We start from the raw sequence: 15,470 nt of genomic DNA, 5'->3' as shown, positions 1-15,470 counted from the left end.
TTAACTAATATTTATAAATATTATAAGTTAATTCCAATATATATGTATGTATGTGTGTGTGTGTGTGTGTGTGTATTAAATATGATCAACAAAAATAATGAGTATTGTATTAAATATATAGTCATTGTGCCGCATTTTGAAAAAACAAAAAAACAATGCATTTCTTTTTGTTAAACAAAATAAGGTCCTTTTCGGCCCATTTCGGTCCTATTTGGCCTATTCAGAAGGCTGGCCCGACCCTGACCTTTCAGTCCTAGCGGCTCGGGCCTTTCGAGCGGGTAAGAGTTAGCATATTTAAGCCCCGACCCTAAATTTTGTTGACTTTGACTAGGCCTAACCCGACCCGACCCTAAACCCTAAAATTTAGGGTAGGGCCGGCCCTAGTCCGGCCCATGATGACCCCTAATCTAAAGCCCCTAGTATTGTTCATAAGGGAGTGAAAATACAGTTTTGCCCTTTGGTTTTCGTGATTTACAGTTTGTCATTCCCAATTGTGATCACCGTTCACCAGAAAGGACAATTTTGCCCCCAGCTTTTGACTGAAATTATAATCCTGCCACATCCTTTCAGTTTAAAAAAAAAAAAAAAATTTAAAGGGAGAACAATTATGTTTTATATTTGTAAATTTCTACAAATCATGAAAAAAGTATATCTTTTATTGTATCTCATTTATTGCTAATTTATTATTAACAAAAAAAAAAATCATATTCTAAGTAGTGCCGATGTTTTTTAGATTGCGAGTATTCATCTATTACATATGAAACTTTGAAAAAAAAAAAACAAACTCACAGTATCGGGCTAGGGCCGGCCCTACCCTAAATAAAATAAAGCTTAAGAAATCAATTACAAAGAAAGAGATCAGTTGTATGTTATAGAAAAAAGAGAAATGTATTTAAAAAATAGAAAAAATAGAAAATTATTATGGTTTAATTAGGTGGGCTTAAAGGACTGGGCCGGGCTTGGCTCCAAAGGGCTCAAACGGGCCGGACCGCCCTAATGCAAGGGCCAGTAGGGCCGAAACCAAAGGACCAAATAATGACCCCTACTTTTGATACATTTCATGAAAGCGGAAAGATAAAACACCCTTAATTTTTGGGTTTGTTTGTCTTTTTCTTTGTTTCCTCGTGATCATGATCATCATTCATCTTTCAAAAGCCATTCATGAAGGTTAGAGTAAATTTTGGATAACCACCTCACATATCAAACTATACACACATCATTGTATACTCTTTAGGTAACTGCATGTATTTAAGTTTAATTTAAGAACTCTTTGTATTTGAAAAATAGATAGGCGCCAACTATTTTTGAAACTGCGGATACCATATACATACGTCTAATTTGCGGCAATGACTTCATTTAATTAGACTCACACTTTATTGAATACAACTCCACGTGTAATTTTTTTTTTTTTTTAAACCATGAGGGCAACATTTTTCATCTCAACGTCATTGTCAAGCTCAATAATTCCAACCACCGACGTCAACAACAATGGTTTGCAAAAGAATGGTGTTTATGGCTGGAAATTATTCTATGCACCGACGGTGTAAGTGATCAAACACTTATAAAATAATCTCAACCCTTGATATTTATTATCAACTTTATTTTTAGGGGAAATGCTCATTTACCCAATTTTAGCTTAAAATTTGCCTACTTACCAAATTAACAGTTTTAAAACCCAAAACATTCTAAGGGATTATTTTCCATTTACCCAATTAATTCTTTTTTTATTATTTTTATTTATTTTTGGGACTTTTTTGCCCTCTCATTCTTTCTCACTTAGAGAGAGAAATCGTCAGATACCTTGCCGGACTCCGGTCACTAGTGGCCGGTTGCCGACTCCGGTGACGGATTCCGGCGACATGTGACCGGAATCCGGCGACCGGTTACCGGAATATGAATTTATTGCCCCCTAATAATACCCAGTAATCATATTATTGCCCCCCAGTAATCATATTATTGTCCCCCAATACTCATATTATTGTCCCCCAATACTCATATTATTGCATCCCAATAATCATATTATTGCCTCCAATAATTATATTATTACCCTCCAGTGAATTGCATAAACTCCCAAAACCAATATGAATACACTACAAGCACAATTGATCAATTTATATGCATATTATTGCCTCCCAATAATCATATTATTGCCTCCCAATAATCATATTATTGCCCCATAATAATCATATCATATCAGTTAATAATTAGTACATTAAGTCACGAATCACAAAAACTACCATACAGATTCTATTCTAGTACATAACTGGCATTAAGACATCATCTTCTGCATATTTTCTTGGTAGCATGTGGCACTGTGGCACTGTGGCCTATGGTGTGACCAAAAAAAAAAAAAATACAGGCTGTGGTCTTCATTCCTCCTCCTTTTCCCACCCACTAACCCCACTATCACCGGACACACTCATTGCTGCCACAGTCCCTGACCCATCAGCCCATTCGCTCCCATGGTTTCCAGCATAACCACTATACCTCCTTGTAATTGAAACCCAGAATCCACATTCTGATCAACAATAAATTGGTCAACCTTCACTTGGATCAAATTTTGATTGGGGATCATCCGATCCAAACCCACATCGGTCTCCTCTTTAGAACCAAACGACTGTTTCCACAATGGCTCTCCTACCGGAAACTAAACCGGAATAGCTGATAAGAACGACGTCACCGACAAAGGCAGCGCCGGTGAGACCTCTGAAGCTTTTCGTAACCGCCTCTCTTCTTCATCATCGTCGTCGTCTTCGTCCAGAAGGGAGCAGCGATTTCCTGCATCACGGAGATCTCCATCCCCAACCGGCCGCCTCATCGATCAACGTCCATTCATCGTCCGACGCAGATGGTGGTGAATTCGCATCTTCGAGACTGATGGTGGTTGGTGGACTCGGCATCTTCGTGGCTTATAGTGGTCGTTGAGAGAGAGAGAGAGAAAGTCTGGGAGGTGAGAGGCTGAGGGGAGTTGAGTGAGAGAGAGAGGAAGGGAATGAGGGCAATTTGTCAAACACTGTTAGATTTGGTAAATGAGGTTAAAAAACTCTTGGTTGAGTAAGAGTGGGCAATTTTTGGCCAAAAATTAGGTAAGTGGTCACTGCCCCTTATTTTTAATAAACAAAAAGTGTATTTAATGCAATCTAACCATTCATTCATGTTGGTGCAAGTGCACGTCGGTGCTTTGAATACTCCCTCTGTTTATGGCTCATCCTCGATCATCGTCAACTTCTCAATTATCTATCAACCAACACTCGTATGGTGATCAAAATCATACACCAAAGGCTGTTGATTTGTTCGTCACACAAAGACAAGAGTGCAAGTATTAGCACAGCCAGCCGTACAAGGCAAGCTAGCTCTACTTCGATCAAGAAGATGGAATAAATATCAAATCTTAATTCCCTCGGATCATGACACCACTCAAGTTCCAATAAACTCATTCTCCTTTCTTCTTCAGGAAGAATGACTCGGGTTGTATTAAAAGTCTTAAGGTACCTTTCAAGCTTTCGGCTAAAATTATTTTACCCTTACAGAAAATGCAGAAGCTTTCGGCTAAAAACAGAAGCCTTCAATTAAGGACCAATTTGGTTAAAGCATGGATTTGCGCTTGATAAAAAAATTTCAAAACCTTTCCCTGCCTCCTTGATTGTTATTTCTTGTTGGCTTATCAATTCAGAGCTGTAGATAATTGACCAAAACACCTAAAAGAAGAGCCTAGAAACTGGGTATAGTAGCGAGTTGGCAACCAGAATGGAAACAACACGTACGAAGAGGTCAAAAGGAAGAAAAAGCATTTGTCCATCCAAGGGAAAACAAAACACACAACTTGATCATCATTCAACTCTCCTTCATAAACAGCAAATACACTTTCATATTACTCATATAATATAGTTCTTTGAATCGGCGAAAATAATAGTGTTTAAATGACTCATTAATTTTAATCGGTTGTGATTGAGAAATTCGCATATATGTATTATCTTAATCATAAAAAAAATCGCTATAAACTTATAACAGCCCCTTTATTCTTGTTGGGGTTTGAAAAATCATATGTCCGTTTTTTTAATATATAATAAACACACACTCTCATTTTTCAATATTTCAAAGTATGTAACTGCTAAAATTTTGTATTTTTTAATATCTATCTATGGCTGCTTTGAGGTTTCAGTTTTTCTACGTATTGACCAAATTCAATTGCAGTCGTTTTTATACACCAAACTTGCTTCTCCAAAACGCAAAGTGACCAAACAAAATATAAAAAAAAAATACACAACTGGACCAAGTCTTAAATAATTCGAAAAACCTGATCGGATGGATAAAATAAAAGAACGGTGACAAATCAACATTCGCGATTCAGTAAACGCGTTGTAATTGTAAAACCCATGTGTGAAATAAAGACTTTTTACGACCAAAATATATAAAAGAAAAATAAAGAGGGATGATAAAGACATATGAAATCTAAAATTTCCGGGAACAAAATATCTGACAGCTGCTGCCCCAAGTCTTGTCACTCAAAGCCTTGCAAGGACGCGCGGTCAGCTGCCCGAAATCTCGGCGGTCAGGGTCCAAACCCCGAGACAAGCAGCGCGCCCATTACTAGTACTAGTACTACTACTACTTTTTGGATTGCGTAATTCCCATCACCACCCACCAATAGAGTGGCAGCAACAATCGCCACTGGACGGTGGCGCGTGAAGGACACTCGAGGCGGCCTTTCCGGGGCGAGACGGGAAATGGGTCAGGGGCTGAGTTGTGGAGAGCCTCGGGAGATTGGTCTGTTTGGGGCTGTGGAAAATGGGGACTTGGAGGTGGTTCAGGATATGGTGGAAGCTGACCCGAGTGTTTTGGACCAGAGAAAAGGTCGTGGCAAGCTTTCTGCTATGCATGTAGCTGCTGCTGGTGGTCAGATCGAGGTGGGTTTTGTTTGGTTTTGATGGTTGGTGTTGAAAGATTCGATCTTTTTTTGATGACCTGATCGAGTTTTGGTTTTTTTTTTGTGGTTGGTTTTGGTGGTGAGTAGGTGCTGTCTATGCTTTTGGATCGGTCTGTTAGTCCGGATGTAGTGAATCGCCATAAGCAGGTGAATGTTTAGATGATAAGACTGGTTTGTTTGGATGGTTTTTGATTGGATTTGGATAGTCTATATTGTATCTGATGGATTGGAACTGTTTTGGGGTGTGATCGGTTTAGACTCCGCTGATGTTGGCTGCAATGCATGGGAATATCACTTGCGTTAGAAAGCTAATCCAAGCAGGAGCAAATGTATGTTCTGTTTTCTTTGTGTGAGTTGTGGTAGTTTTCTTGGTGTAGTTTTTACTTGAATTACTGATCATGGGTTTTATGTGTGCGATTATTAGATATTGATGTTCGATTCCTTCAATGGAAGAACTTGCCTGCATTATGCTGCATATTATGGCCATTCAGACTGCCTCCAAGCCTTTTTATCCGCCGCACAATCCACCACTGTTGCAAATTCTTGGTTGGTTTTGCTTCTCTCTCTTTTTTTTCCTTCTCTCTCTGAAGATTGGTGTTGGTGTTTAATTTACAATTTTACATACTGTGGCACTGGCAGGGGATTTGCAAGATTTGTGAATATTAGAGATGGAGGTGGAGCAACCCCATTGCACTTGGCTGCCCGTCAAAAACGGGCCGAGTGTGTGCATGTTCTTTTGGATAGTGGGGCTCTTGTTTGTGCTTCAACTGGTGGATACAGGTGATTAGAGTTGCTTATTTTCTACTAATGTTGTGGATAATTGGTGATAGTTTGGCAAGAGATTGATGAATCTACCATATCTGCAGCTACCCTGGAAGCACACCACTTCATTTAGCAGCTCGTGCTGGTTCTTTAGATTGCGTCAGAGAGTTGCTTGCTTGGGGAGCAGATCGGCTTCAATTAGACTCATCAGGGTAACCTTCTTTAATTAGATGGTTGAATATTTGCTTCTACATTAATTTATTGGATCTTGCCAAGTTTGAAATACCATGAGATCCATATAAGTCAATACGATTATTTTCAATGGATCGTTGCGCTTGGAGGAGCCAATACGTCAATACATTCCTATTTAGGAGCGGCTCATTTTTTCTTTTTTTCTTTAATGCGTTAGTGCAGTCAGCTAGTTGCTTGCCTGTTTCATATGGCATGTTTGAAAGAATTCGATGTTGGATTTGATATATGGGATGTAAACCTCCTGGAAAAGCCTTTTTCACACTTGATTTTCTACATTGAAAGTTACTTAAGCCAATGTATGTATGCGGGCATCCATACATAATATGACTTTGAGGATATGGAGTTTACTCATTTAAATTTAAATTTTTGATCCCATCTTGTAGATCTATATCCATTAAACCCATACAAGTAACATCCTTCAATTATTAAAGATCTGCTTTAGATAAAGGGCGACTCGATTTTATAGATATGTTGTATAACATTACAAGAAATGATCTCTGCAGGAGAATCCCATACCTGGTTGCTCTGAAGCACAAGCACAGAGCATGTGCTGCGATACTGAACCCTTCATCAGCAGAGCCTCTTGTCTGGCCATCACCTTTGAAGTTTATCAGCGAACTTAATCCAGAGGCTAAAGCTTTGTTGGAGAAGGCTTTAATGGAATCAAACATGGAGAGGGAGAAAGCTATCTTGAAGGAGATAGTCTCCATTCCATCTCCTTTGCATTCAGATGTAGAGGGTGATGATAATGCCTCTGAGGTAAATGTGCCTTCTCTTTCTGCTTACTGTATTATTTTTACTGCTTGAGGGCATAGTTTCCATAATTTGGTTCAATAGAAGGAATTTAAAACCTTTACTGGCAATACACTGTTGGTTTTGGAGTTATTGACATAACTTGAGGAATGCAAGTATATGTCACAGAAAAGAATTTTTGAATGAGCAAACATTTCCATTTTATAACCTGTCATGTGGTAGTGCACTAGAAAAGTCTTAAAAGAATTAATCCATTACATTTGTTTGTCTTGCCAGAAAGGGCATATGTAGATAAACATTTGTTCACCACTCGGTTGTAATGACCTTATGCACTTTGCACAGTTAGAATCAACCATCTTCAATTAAAATATACTAGAGCCAAATCTTTTGGTAATGCATGTACCTTTCTTATTAACCGGTGAAATGTCGAACAGGCTAGCGATGTGGATCTATGCTGCATATGCTTTGACCAGTTATGCACAATTGAGGTTGGACCATGTGGTCATCAAATGTGTGCACATTGCACCCTCGCCCTATGCTGCCACAAGAAGCCCAACCCCTCATCTTTATCTTGCCCTACAGTCCCTGTTTGCCCCTTTTGTCGGACCAGCATCACCCAACTAGTCGTTGCCAATATCAAGGCCAACAACGATGTGGAGGTGGAAATGAGTCCCTCAAAACCAAGGAAATCAAGAAAGTCTAATGTCAGTGAAGGCAGCAGCAGCTTCAAGGGCCTGTCGCCTTTGGGCTCATTTGGAAGATTGGGTGGTCGCAATTCAGGAAGGGTATCTGCTGAATGCAATGAAGACATCAAGCCTTGACAAGTGCAGTTGTGGATTTGTCCTCTCTCTGAACCAGTTTGATAGTCCAGCAGATGGAGCTAGCTATCTTGAATTTGCTTGAGGAGCGAGACCATCACCGGTACGAGCATCCAACTCACCTTTTGGAGGTCTTAAATGCTATGAGCATATGAGAATATGTATGTCCTTCGGCACACCGAGTCTGCAGTTTTCTGCTTTCTTGAGTCTTGTCTAGTCTGCTTTTCTTTCCATTAAAGAAGCAGCAAAACTTCATGGGTTTGTTACCCAATTATAAATATAATTCCATATCATATAAATAAAGTTTCATTTTATCTTCCACCCCAAAAGAGTTCTTTTTTCGAATGACCCTCAAAGGGTTATATTGTTATGTTCATTCTAGTTATGCTTTGCCTCATTGACGTAACCTGAAATTTATAATGCCGTCCTCTTATACTATTGGTTCCGAAATGAATAAATTATGTGAAACAGGTTTAAGCTGCAATTTTCTTTATCTAAGATCACGTGAAGGTGTGGAACTGAGACAATTAGCACTAAATGGAATTGAGCAGCATTTACTAATCAAGAATCGTTTGGTAGACACATCCTTAATCAGAGAGCTTGTTCAGAGTTTAATAGTATAATGTACCTCAAAAGACTATTAACTGACATGAACTCAATGGCAAAGTTCTATAACTTATATTAGATCCTCAAAGAACTAAACGCCTTCCCTTTAAAGTTTAAACAATATCTCAGATGAATTTCAATACATGAAATGAGAAATCCAGTACTCATGAGATAAAAAAAAGAAAATTCCAATGAGCGGTCTTCATTTAATGAGTTGTCCACACAAACATGAAACCAGCAATGGGGTTCTGAATCCGTTTCCATATTCCATTAACTCTCTATTGTTAGATCTTGTTCCACCATTATCTGCACTTTCTGAAGCACCTGAAGCCTGAGCAGCTGCAACTACACCATCCACAAATAGGCTGTTGGCGTCTGAAATCGCCACAGCAGGTGAGAAATCGTCAGGTCCATATTCGATTGGTCTTGGACTCTGATTTCTTCTGTTAATGTTGGTACTTCCTCTTCTTTCTGCCTCAAGAAAGTGACCTAGAGAAGGAGTATTACTCGTATCCACAGCTTCAGGGGTCAGCTTAAAGCAGAGTGAAAACAACCAATGCTTGTATTTGCAACTCTTCTTGTTTTTCGAGGCTTCTATTGTCCTTCTTCCCATGCTGGATCTTCGAGAGAGGTCGAAAATGCTAGATACTCCAATGAGGCTCCCTAGTGTGATGCCATTGTCATGGAATGAAGACCCAGTTGACTGAAACCAGTTACATGAAAGAATCAACAAAACCATACCAACAACACAAATTCTTTGTTCGACTCACAATGAAGTCCGTAGTGACAATGCTCATAAACAAATCCAAGGCAAAAGTAACAACATGTATCAAGATGCTGACCTCTGTATCAAGATCTGAAGAAGCAGTAAAAGTAGGAGAGCCAGTGACCAAAGTACTAAACGAAGCCGAACCGGCAGAGAAATCTCGGCTTCTCATCAACCCAACTCTTGCATTAAGCGGTCGCAATCCCAAAGGCCACCCTTCATCCTATACTCAAAAACCAGTTACAAGGGTTTGCTTACTCTGTACCAATTCAACCAAAGCAAAGTAATGAATGACACACTAGCATTACCTGATTAGCCATAACTTTCTTTCCTCCTAGTCTTTATCTGGGAAAATGAGGCAGACTGAACAATGTACTATATCGAAACTCCGGCGCAATCACTTCACAGAAAGAACCCGCATTTCCACCGACATGACTCTATTTTGTACCTGCAGAATATAAAGAGATGGAGAGAGTAAGAAAAGATCGAAGGAGAGAATATGAAAATATTGAGATAGAGAGATAAACAAGAAAAAGAGTGGAAGTTCTAAAGCAATTTGGCCAACGGCATTGTCCACTTTAAGCACAAAAGATTCACATAAACACAGATTGTGATAGAGATGGAGTGAGATTGACGTCTAACCGTTTAGTGTTTAAAGCATACACTGGTTTTGGAGACACAGAAGATGAAGAGTGAAGACCCTCTTTTATTGATGACCCTCAAATGACCACACTAACCCCTCCATTGAAAGGTTCCTTGCTTCCATTAACAGAGTCTGCAGTTTTGCACATGCCCCATTAGGACCATAACCATTAGTCCATTATATTAGTATAGTAGAATTTCTGCTAAGGCTTTTTGTGCGTGACTATGAATAGTTTATACCAGTCCTGATCACCTGGTCAGCAACTGACCAGGGATCATTTGCTCAATCACCGTCCGATTGAAATCGGACGGATAGTTTATACTGTATACAGGAAAAGTGTACGGATATATATATAGCACTTGGGATTTCATTGGATTAAATCATTTTAGAAACTGAATTTGGATATTAAAATGAATGTACAGAATGCATTAGTAAGTAAATTGAAATTCATGTATTAATTTGTGCTTAATGAATTTAAACGTACAATGAATAATTTGAAATTCATGAATTGCTTCTATTAATTAAATACAATATTGCAATGAAACAAGATCAATGAATCTGTACTTCATTATACATACGAAGGATATCGGATCCTTTTGTGTAAAAGAGATGAAATACTATCTCGTTGTGGTTGAGTTAATTTCAAGAGTTCGAATATCTCTAATAAAATAATCATGATAATCGTGAAGAATATGTAACAAAATAGTGAGGAGGTGAAAAAAGTATTAGGGGGAGAGAAAAGAAAGAAACAGAGGGGCATGAAGGCCAATGGCCTGAAGAATCTGTTACATTAATCATGACGGGTAAAAGAATATAGCAGTTTTGGGCACTATTTTGGTGAACATAAACTGTCTCATCCTGTCTTTTGAGGACCCTTTTTCTTTTTGGTCCACAGGTTCTCTCTGTCCAGTTCAGTCCAATCTGAATCACTATCTAACACAAGCACTTGTATAACAATAATGAGTTTGAAGATCTCTATCATCCAAGTATGGTGCTTCGTATATTAACATAAACATTACCAGACCAAAAATACAAAGAAAGAGTAATTGAATAGAAAATTCTTAACGGATTCTCAATTTGATCCATTTGTTAACTCATTAATATTTTCCTAAAAATATAATTTTACCTTACATTCGACTAGAGTTTGGCCATTTTCTACTGATATTTTTTTGTATGTCCGGCGATTGGCTATAGTTTTTTGTGGTATTCTAGTTATCATTCATTCTTAAGTTGTTTTTCAAGAACTTGATATCCAAACACCCTATACTACAAAGAGAATTCGGCAGCCACCTGACCTTATGAAGAGTCTGGTAGCTATCGAATTCAATGGAGTGTAGTAGCCTGCAACCCGCTACTATACGATCTAAATCTACAAAAACGGAGGGATTAATCAATAATGTATGAAAGAATAATGGTGTAAAGGAGTAATAAGCAAATGCAGAATTTACTTGGAAATTTTGTCAAATATAGAAATTGCCCTGTAGCTATCCGTATTCAAAGGTTCTTACAATTCATTTGACGATATCCTTTGCTTTCTGATTAAATCTGGACAAAGATTTTATTCCAAATTAAGACGACCTCTTCAGTAACAACAAAGCATCTACCATATCCCACTGAATAAGAAAAGCATATGTATATTCGAGCACGATACTTCCACAGTTCCACACAGAAGAAATGTAGCACTAGTACCCAATAAGTAAAAAATCAAACCTCACACATCAAAACCTTTTGAAGTAAATCAGCTTTATAAATTGTATGATTCTCCAACAATGTGAGTAGGACCAAACAGCACATTCCAATGTTCCATTACATCAAATCTCATCTGTTGTGTACTAGCAAGATCAGAAAGCAGTAAATCTAACTACAGTAGCATGATTTGCATCGCTACCCACAAGTATAGAGGTTATACTTTTCGGAAGCTCCAAGTGAAGTTTCACCTTTTTTAGTTGTGTGTATGATTCGATATCTTTCAACTTTTTAAAGGAAAAACTTGCATAATCTCTCAGCTAACAGTATACAGTACAGACCATAAAATCTAATAGAGAAATCTTGGTTGATCATGCATATTGGTGGTCTTGACTTGCACCAGGTCTGTAATCTCCAATTCCTAGCAAGTCCTGCAAATGCGAAGGTACTCAATAATGGAACTGTCAGCACAAAGCCTCCAAAAAGTAGAAAACGAACGAATATTTACGGATCATGCATCATATGTTTGTTGGTTTATTGGCACAAGGAGAAAAAACGAAAATAACATAGATTTAAATCACTCAAGAGCCTGTCCTGTGATAATTTAATTAAATTATTAAGTCTTCTATGTATGGGTTAGCAAATAAAGCCTGGAGGTAAGTAAACAGATAGCACATGCATGGTTCTGACACTTATAAACTAGATTATCTAATACTGTTGTCATGTATCTTAAATTTTACTCCAAAGCGGACAAGAAACCTGTGTGTTTGGTGATCTTCCCAATGGGGAAGCTCTAATTTAACCCTCACAAGTTATCAGAATAAGTCAAAAAAACATCATATCAATACTCAGAAAAGGAAGATGAAACTTGATAATGCATATTTCATTTGTCCTTGATAGAAAGCAAGCTTCAAGACATATGAGAAACAATTCTAAGAAAGCACACATTAAGGGCGCATGCAAGCCATTCATGGCAGCCACTAGAAAGTTTATGGGGTTTTCACATAGCTATACAAAATGTGAATCAAAATCAACTATTTGACATGGTTGAACACTACTACTAGTACTATCCCCCAACTGTTTTTAAACTCTGGATCTTATGTTAATGAAGCTGATCCTAAAGATTACAGGTCTGTCATTTTCAATAAGCTAAATAATATATTTTTTAATTTCCTCATTTTTTCAACATAAAGATTTGCTCATGGAGCAAAGGAAGGTGTGGATCATGAGCTAGGTTTCTTCCAGCAGAGTCTTCAGCGAATGCAAGTTAATCCTACAAAAGCTACTCATCTCAACCACAGTTTCAAAGCCTCACAGATCACTATCCACAGCAACAATCACATGATGAGATATGTTTTGGGCACTGATTTCAAATCAAGCAGACCAATCAAAACAGAGAATAAAGAATCTGATCAAACCCTAAAGTCACTCCACCATTTCTTTGGAGATTGGACTCCACCACAGACATCTGGCTTGATCTTGCACCCTATTCCAAACTTCACAATGGTAATCAGTTTAATTTTCTGTCAAAATTTTCTTTAATTTCCTCTAACTTTAATTAGAATTGTGATATCTTAATTCCTGGTGCAGATGGTTGAAGAAGTCTTTGACTCTCAATTATGGGTACTTTGATCAAGGTCAAAAGAGTACTTGGTGGTGGGTCATTTTCTTTTGTTACATGAATTAGTTGGCTAGGGCCTAGGGGGAGGACTTTTTTTTTTTTTTTTGCTAAAGCTGTAAGAAGGATTTTCTGTCTTTTGTTGTTATAAATGTGTTCTACACTACAGAAAATTGTGAATCAAAAACGACCATAATTTCAATGTTGAACAGCAGGTAGGTACATTAAAGTAACGGAATTTGACAGCTCTTTCCATACTCTCGTAGTCTCATATACATAAAACATTATAGGGATCTAAATGATCTTAGTTGATAGAAGCTACCCTATATTGGTAATCACTAGATGACCATCAAGATAGGTTGAAGCTCTACATGAACAATGCATACAATGTGCAGTTGTGCAGCAATGACATCTAAACTGAGAAGTTAGAATGCGATAATGAAATTCATGACGAACATACACCAAGATATCAGTTCTCCACTATATCAAAAAAATTTAAATAAGAAACATAGGCCTACCGAGGATGCTTTATTTTTCGCCCTGGTCTCTGCTGTACTTGGAATATCATGATTTGGTTTGTTGAATCTCTTCTCACGCCGATCACATGAGCCCCATCCATCCGAGAACCTACCACCCCTATTAACAAGGGAAGCAAACATATTATCAAAATCAGTGATCCTAAATCATGATAAAGTAAGACATGACCATGAATTAGATGACTATCTAATGCTTAGATCCCAAAATTCTTACTGCATGTGTGCCCGAACCACAAACTCTGCACGCAGAACATTTCGACTCTCATCAAACTCAATGCTCTTGTCCTTGATCTCAAAAGAGAGATTGAAGTAAAACGATATCTTCCTCCAACCTGTTCAACACATAATACACCTTATGTTCAATCTAGCATCCCATTCCACATCGCAACAACAACCAGAACCTCCCTCTAAAGCCTTTACCTGACTTTTTGATATAAGTACTCCCATGAATCTTAGTGTAATCAGTTTTCTCCAAGATCTGGTAAATTGACACAAACTAATTAGGCAAAAAATATCTAGGCAATTAATTAATTAGCTCAGAAACCTAAAATTCCTAAAAGGCCAAGCAATTATATTTTCAAATCTAACTGAAATTGAACTAAGAGCACTAATCATATAGTAACACTCACCGCCATAGCTGCATCTTGATACTCCTTAAACAAAGAAACCGAAGGAAACATCCCAGACAAGCTATGCTGCACCGTCTGCACAGGATTATTATCCCTCTCTTCTCTCTGCGGATAGCTAACAGGACTACTAAACCTCCCGATTCCCGGCGACAAATGCGACTCCGGCGAAGCGTACACCGGCGTGGTAGGCGTGCGCGGCACATTTCTGACTACGGCGAGAGAATTGCCGTCGTTTTCTGACCTGGCGATCTTCCTCGGCGGGTGGAAAGCCCAAGGCTCCTCGACGACCTCGCCCTCCGATTTGGAGTCGGATTCGCCGGAGTAGGAGATCCGAGCGGTCTTGAAGAGCTTCTGCGGCGGCGAAGGGTTTGAGATCAGCGGAGACGGCCGCTGGTATTGGATAGCGAGGGGTTGGCGGGATTGGAATTTGGATTTGGAGGAGTGGGAGGCGGCGGCGGAGTCGATCACGGCCCACAAAGCCGCGTCGTCTAGGTCTTTGTCGTCCATGGTTGGAGTAGAGGCTTGGGAGCTTAGGGTTTGGAGGAGAGGCTTGGGCGTTTTTGAAGGAAGAAGATTTGGTTTGGCATTCTGAAGTTGAAGAAAGGTAGAGAGGAAGCTACAGAAGGCGCGAAAATTTTATTTTCGAATTCAATTTGGGGAAGAAGATAAAAGGATAGGATGGTCTTCAGACAAGACTTCCGGAGGAAGATGACTCCATCAGGCCTAGCTATATGGCCCAATCTATACGGCCCACCTGATCTCAGGTCCATTGCTTAACAAGAGAAAAGCTCTATAGGCTATGCTGAGTTGTTGACTCGTGGATGGCTTGCCAATAGACCAGATTTTGATTCGGATTCGATCTAAATCCGTGGTTATTGGACAGATTTAGATTGAAATTTTGATTAGTTGATCCGGTGATGGTTTGAGCTCTAATGATCGTCTTTAGTGTACTTTTTAAGATAAGAGCACTCACATACTTATATTAGTGTTTCTACACGAATGACAAGAGACATGGAGGATATTGAGCATATATAGTATGTAGTTATGTACTAATATTTCCGGATTATCAATGTTCAAATGATAATCATATGACTAGAAATTTTTTAGGATAAGATCGAGTGTAAAACAGTAAATGTCTCACACATCTACATTTTTAGATTACTTTATCTTTAACTCATATTCCTTAGACCTTATTCAATTAAATATTAAATATAAGAGATGGATAGTAAACTTGTCATTTTGATTAGTAATAATTATATCAAAATAATTGTTTTAGGAACAACTTCTTCAAATGTGTCATCGCGGTGTTGTAATCTGCAAGCCTGATACAGTTTACTAACACGCGTCATTTGACTGCAGGGTTGGCACACTTTGCTGACATGTGTCGTTGAATACAAGATCTTGACACAAATTTCTTCTTTTTGAGGCATGTTACACACGGGCAGAGCTAGGATTTTGAAATGTTATATATCTG

At 38.5% G+C, this 15,470-nt stretch overlaps 3 protein-coding genes across 5 annotated transcripts; 1 reads left to right on the top strand and 2 right to left on the bottom strand.

Annotated features, from left to right (window-relative positions):
• Positions 1 to 4,558: 4,558 nt before the first annotated feature.
• LOC133721599 (putative E3 ubiquitin-protein ligase XBAT31) lies at positions 4,559 to 7,833 on the top strand. Its single transcript, XM_062148257.1, has 8 exons — positions 4,559 to 4,907; positions 5,015 to 5,074; positions 5,185 to 5,256; positions 5,352 to 5,473; positions 5,567 to 5,707; positions 5,794 to 5,901; positions 6,445 to 6,700; positions 7,129 to 7,833. Exons 1-8 carry the CDS (start codon positions 4,728 to 4,730, stop codon positions 7,513 to 7,515), a joined length of 1,326 nt encoding a protein of 441 aa, XP_062004241.1. The 5' UTR covers positions 4,559 to 4,727; the 3' UTR covers positions 7,516 to 7,833.
• Positions 7,834 to 8,178: 345 nt separating this feature from the next.
• LOC133723613 (uncharacterized) lies at positions 8,179 to 9,680 on the bottom strand. Of its 3 annotated transcripts, none has more exons than XM_062150502.1 (4): positions 9,548 to 9,680; positions 9,193 to 9,332; positions 8,961 to 9,107; positions 8,179 to 8,821 (listed from the first exon to the last, which is right to left on the bottom strand). In XM_062150502.1, exons 2-4 carry the CDS (start codon positions 9,202 to 9,204, stop codon positions 8,321 to 8,323), a joined length of 660 nt encoding a protein of 219 aa, XP_062006486.1. In that variant the 5' UTR covers positions 9,205 to 9,332; positions 9,548 to 9,680; the 3' UTR covers positions 8,179 to 8,320. The 3 variants fall into 3 exon arrangements, with proteins under 3 accessions (XP_062006486.1, XP_062006484.1, XP_062006485.1); XM_062150500.1 differs by having other exon boundaries at positions 9,527 to 9,674; XM_062150501.1 differs by lacking the exon at positions 9,548 to 9,680 and having other exon boundaries at positions 9,193 to 9,478.
• A 1,586-nt stretch (positions 9,681 to 11,266) lies between these two features.
• Positions 11,267 to 14,646, bottom strand: LOC133723344 (uncharacterized). The gene is made up of 5 exons (XM_062150158.1): positions 13,997 to 14,646; positions 13,788 to 13,845; positions 13,582 to 13,699; positions 13,350 to 13,467; positions 11,267 to 11,644 (listed from the first exon to the last, which is right to left on the bottom strand). The coding sequence occupies exons 1-5, from the start codon at positions 14,501 to 14,503 to the stop codon at positions 11,585 to 11,587; spliced, it is 861 nt and encodes a 286-aa protein (XP_062006142.1). The 5' UTR covers positions 14,504 to 14,646; the 3' UTR covers positions 11,267 to 11,584.
• Between the last annotated feature and the right edge of the window lie 824 nt (positions 14,647 to 15,470).

The sequence above is a fragment of the Rosa rugosa genome, chromosome 7 (genome assembly GCF_958449725.1).
Source record: "Rosa rugosa chromosome 7, drRosRugo1.1, whole genome shotgun sequence".
In the NCBI taxonomy this organism is placed as follows: domain Eukaryota; kingdom Viridiplantae; phylum Streptophyta; class Magnoliopsida; order Rosales; family Rosaceae; genus Rosa; species Rosa rugosa.
The sequence above is the reverse complement of the archived record's forward strand: the minus strand, read 5'-3'. Positions and strand labels throughout refer to the sequence as shown.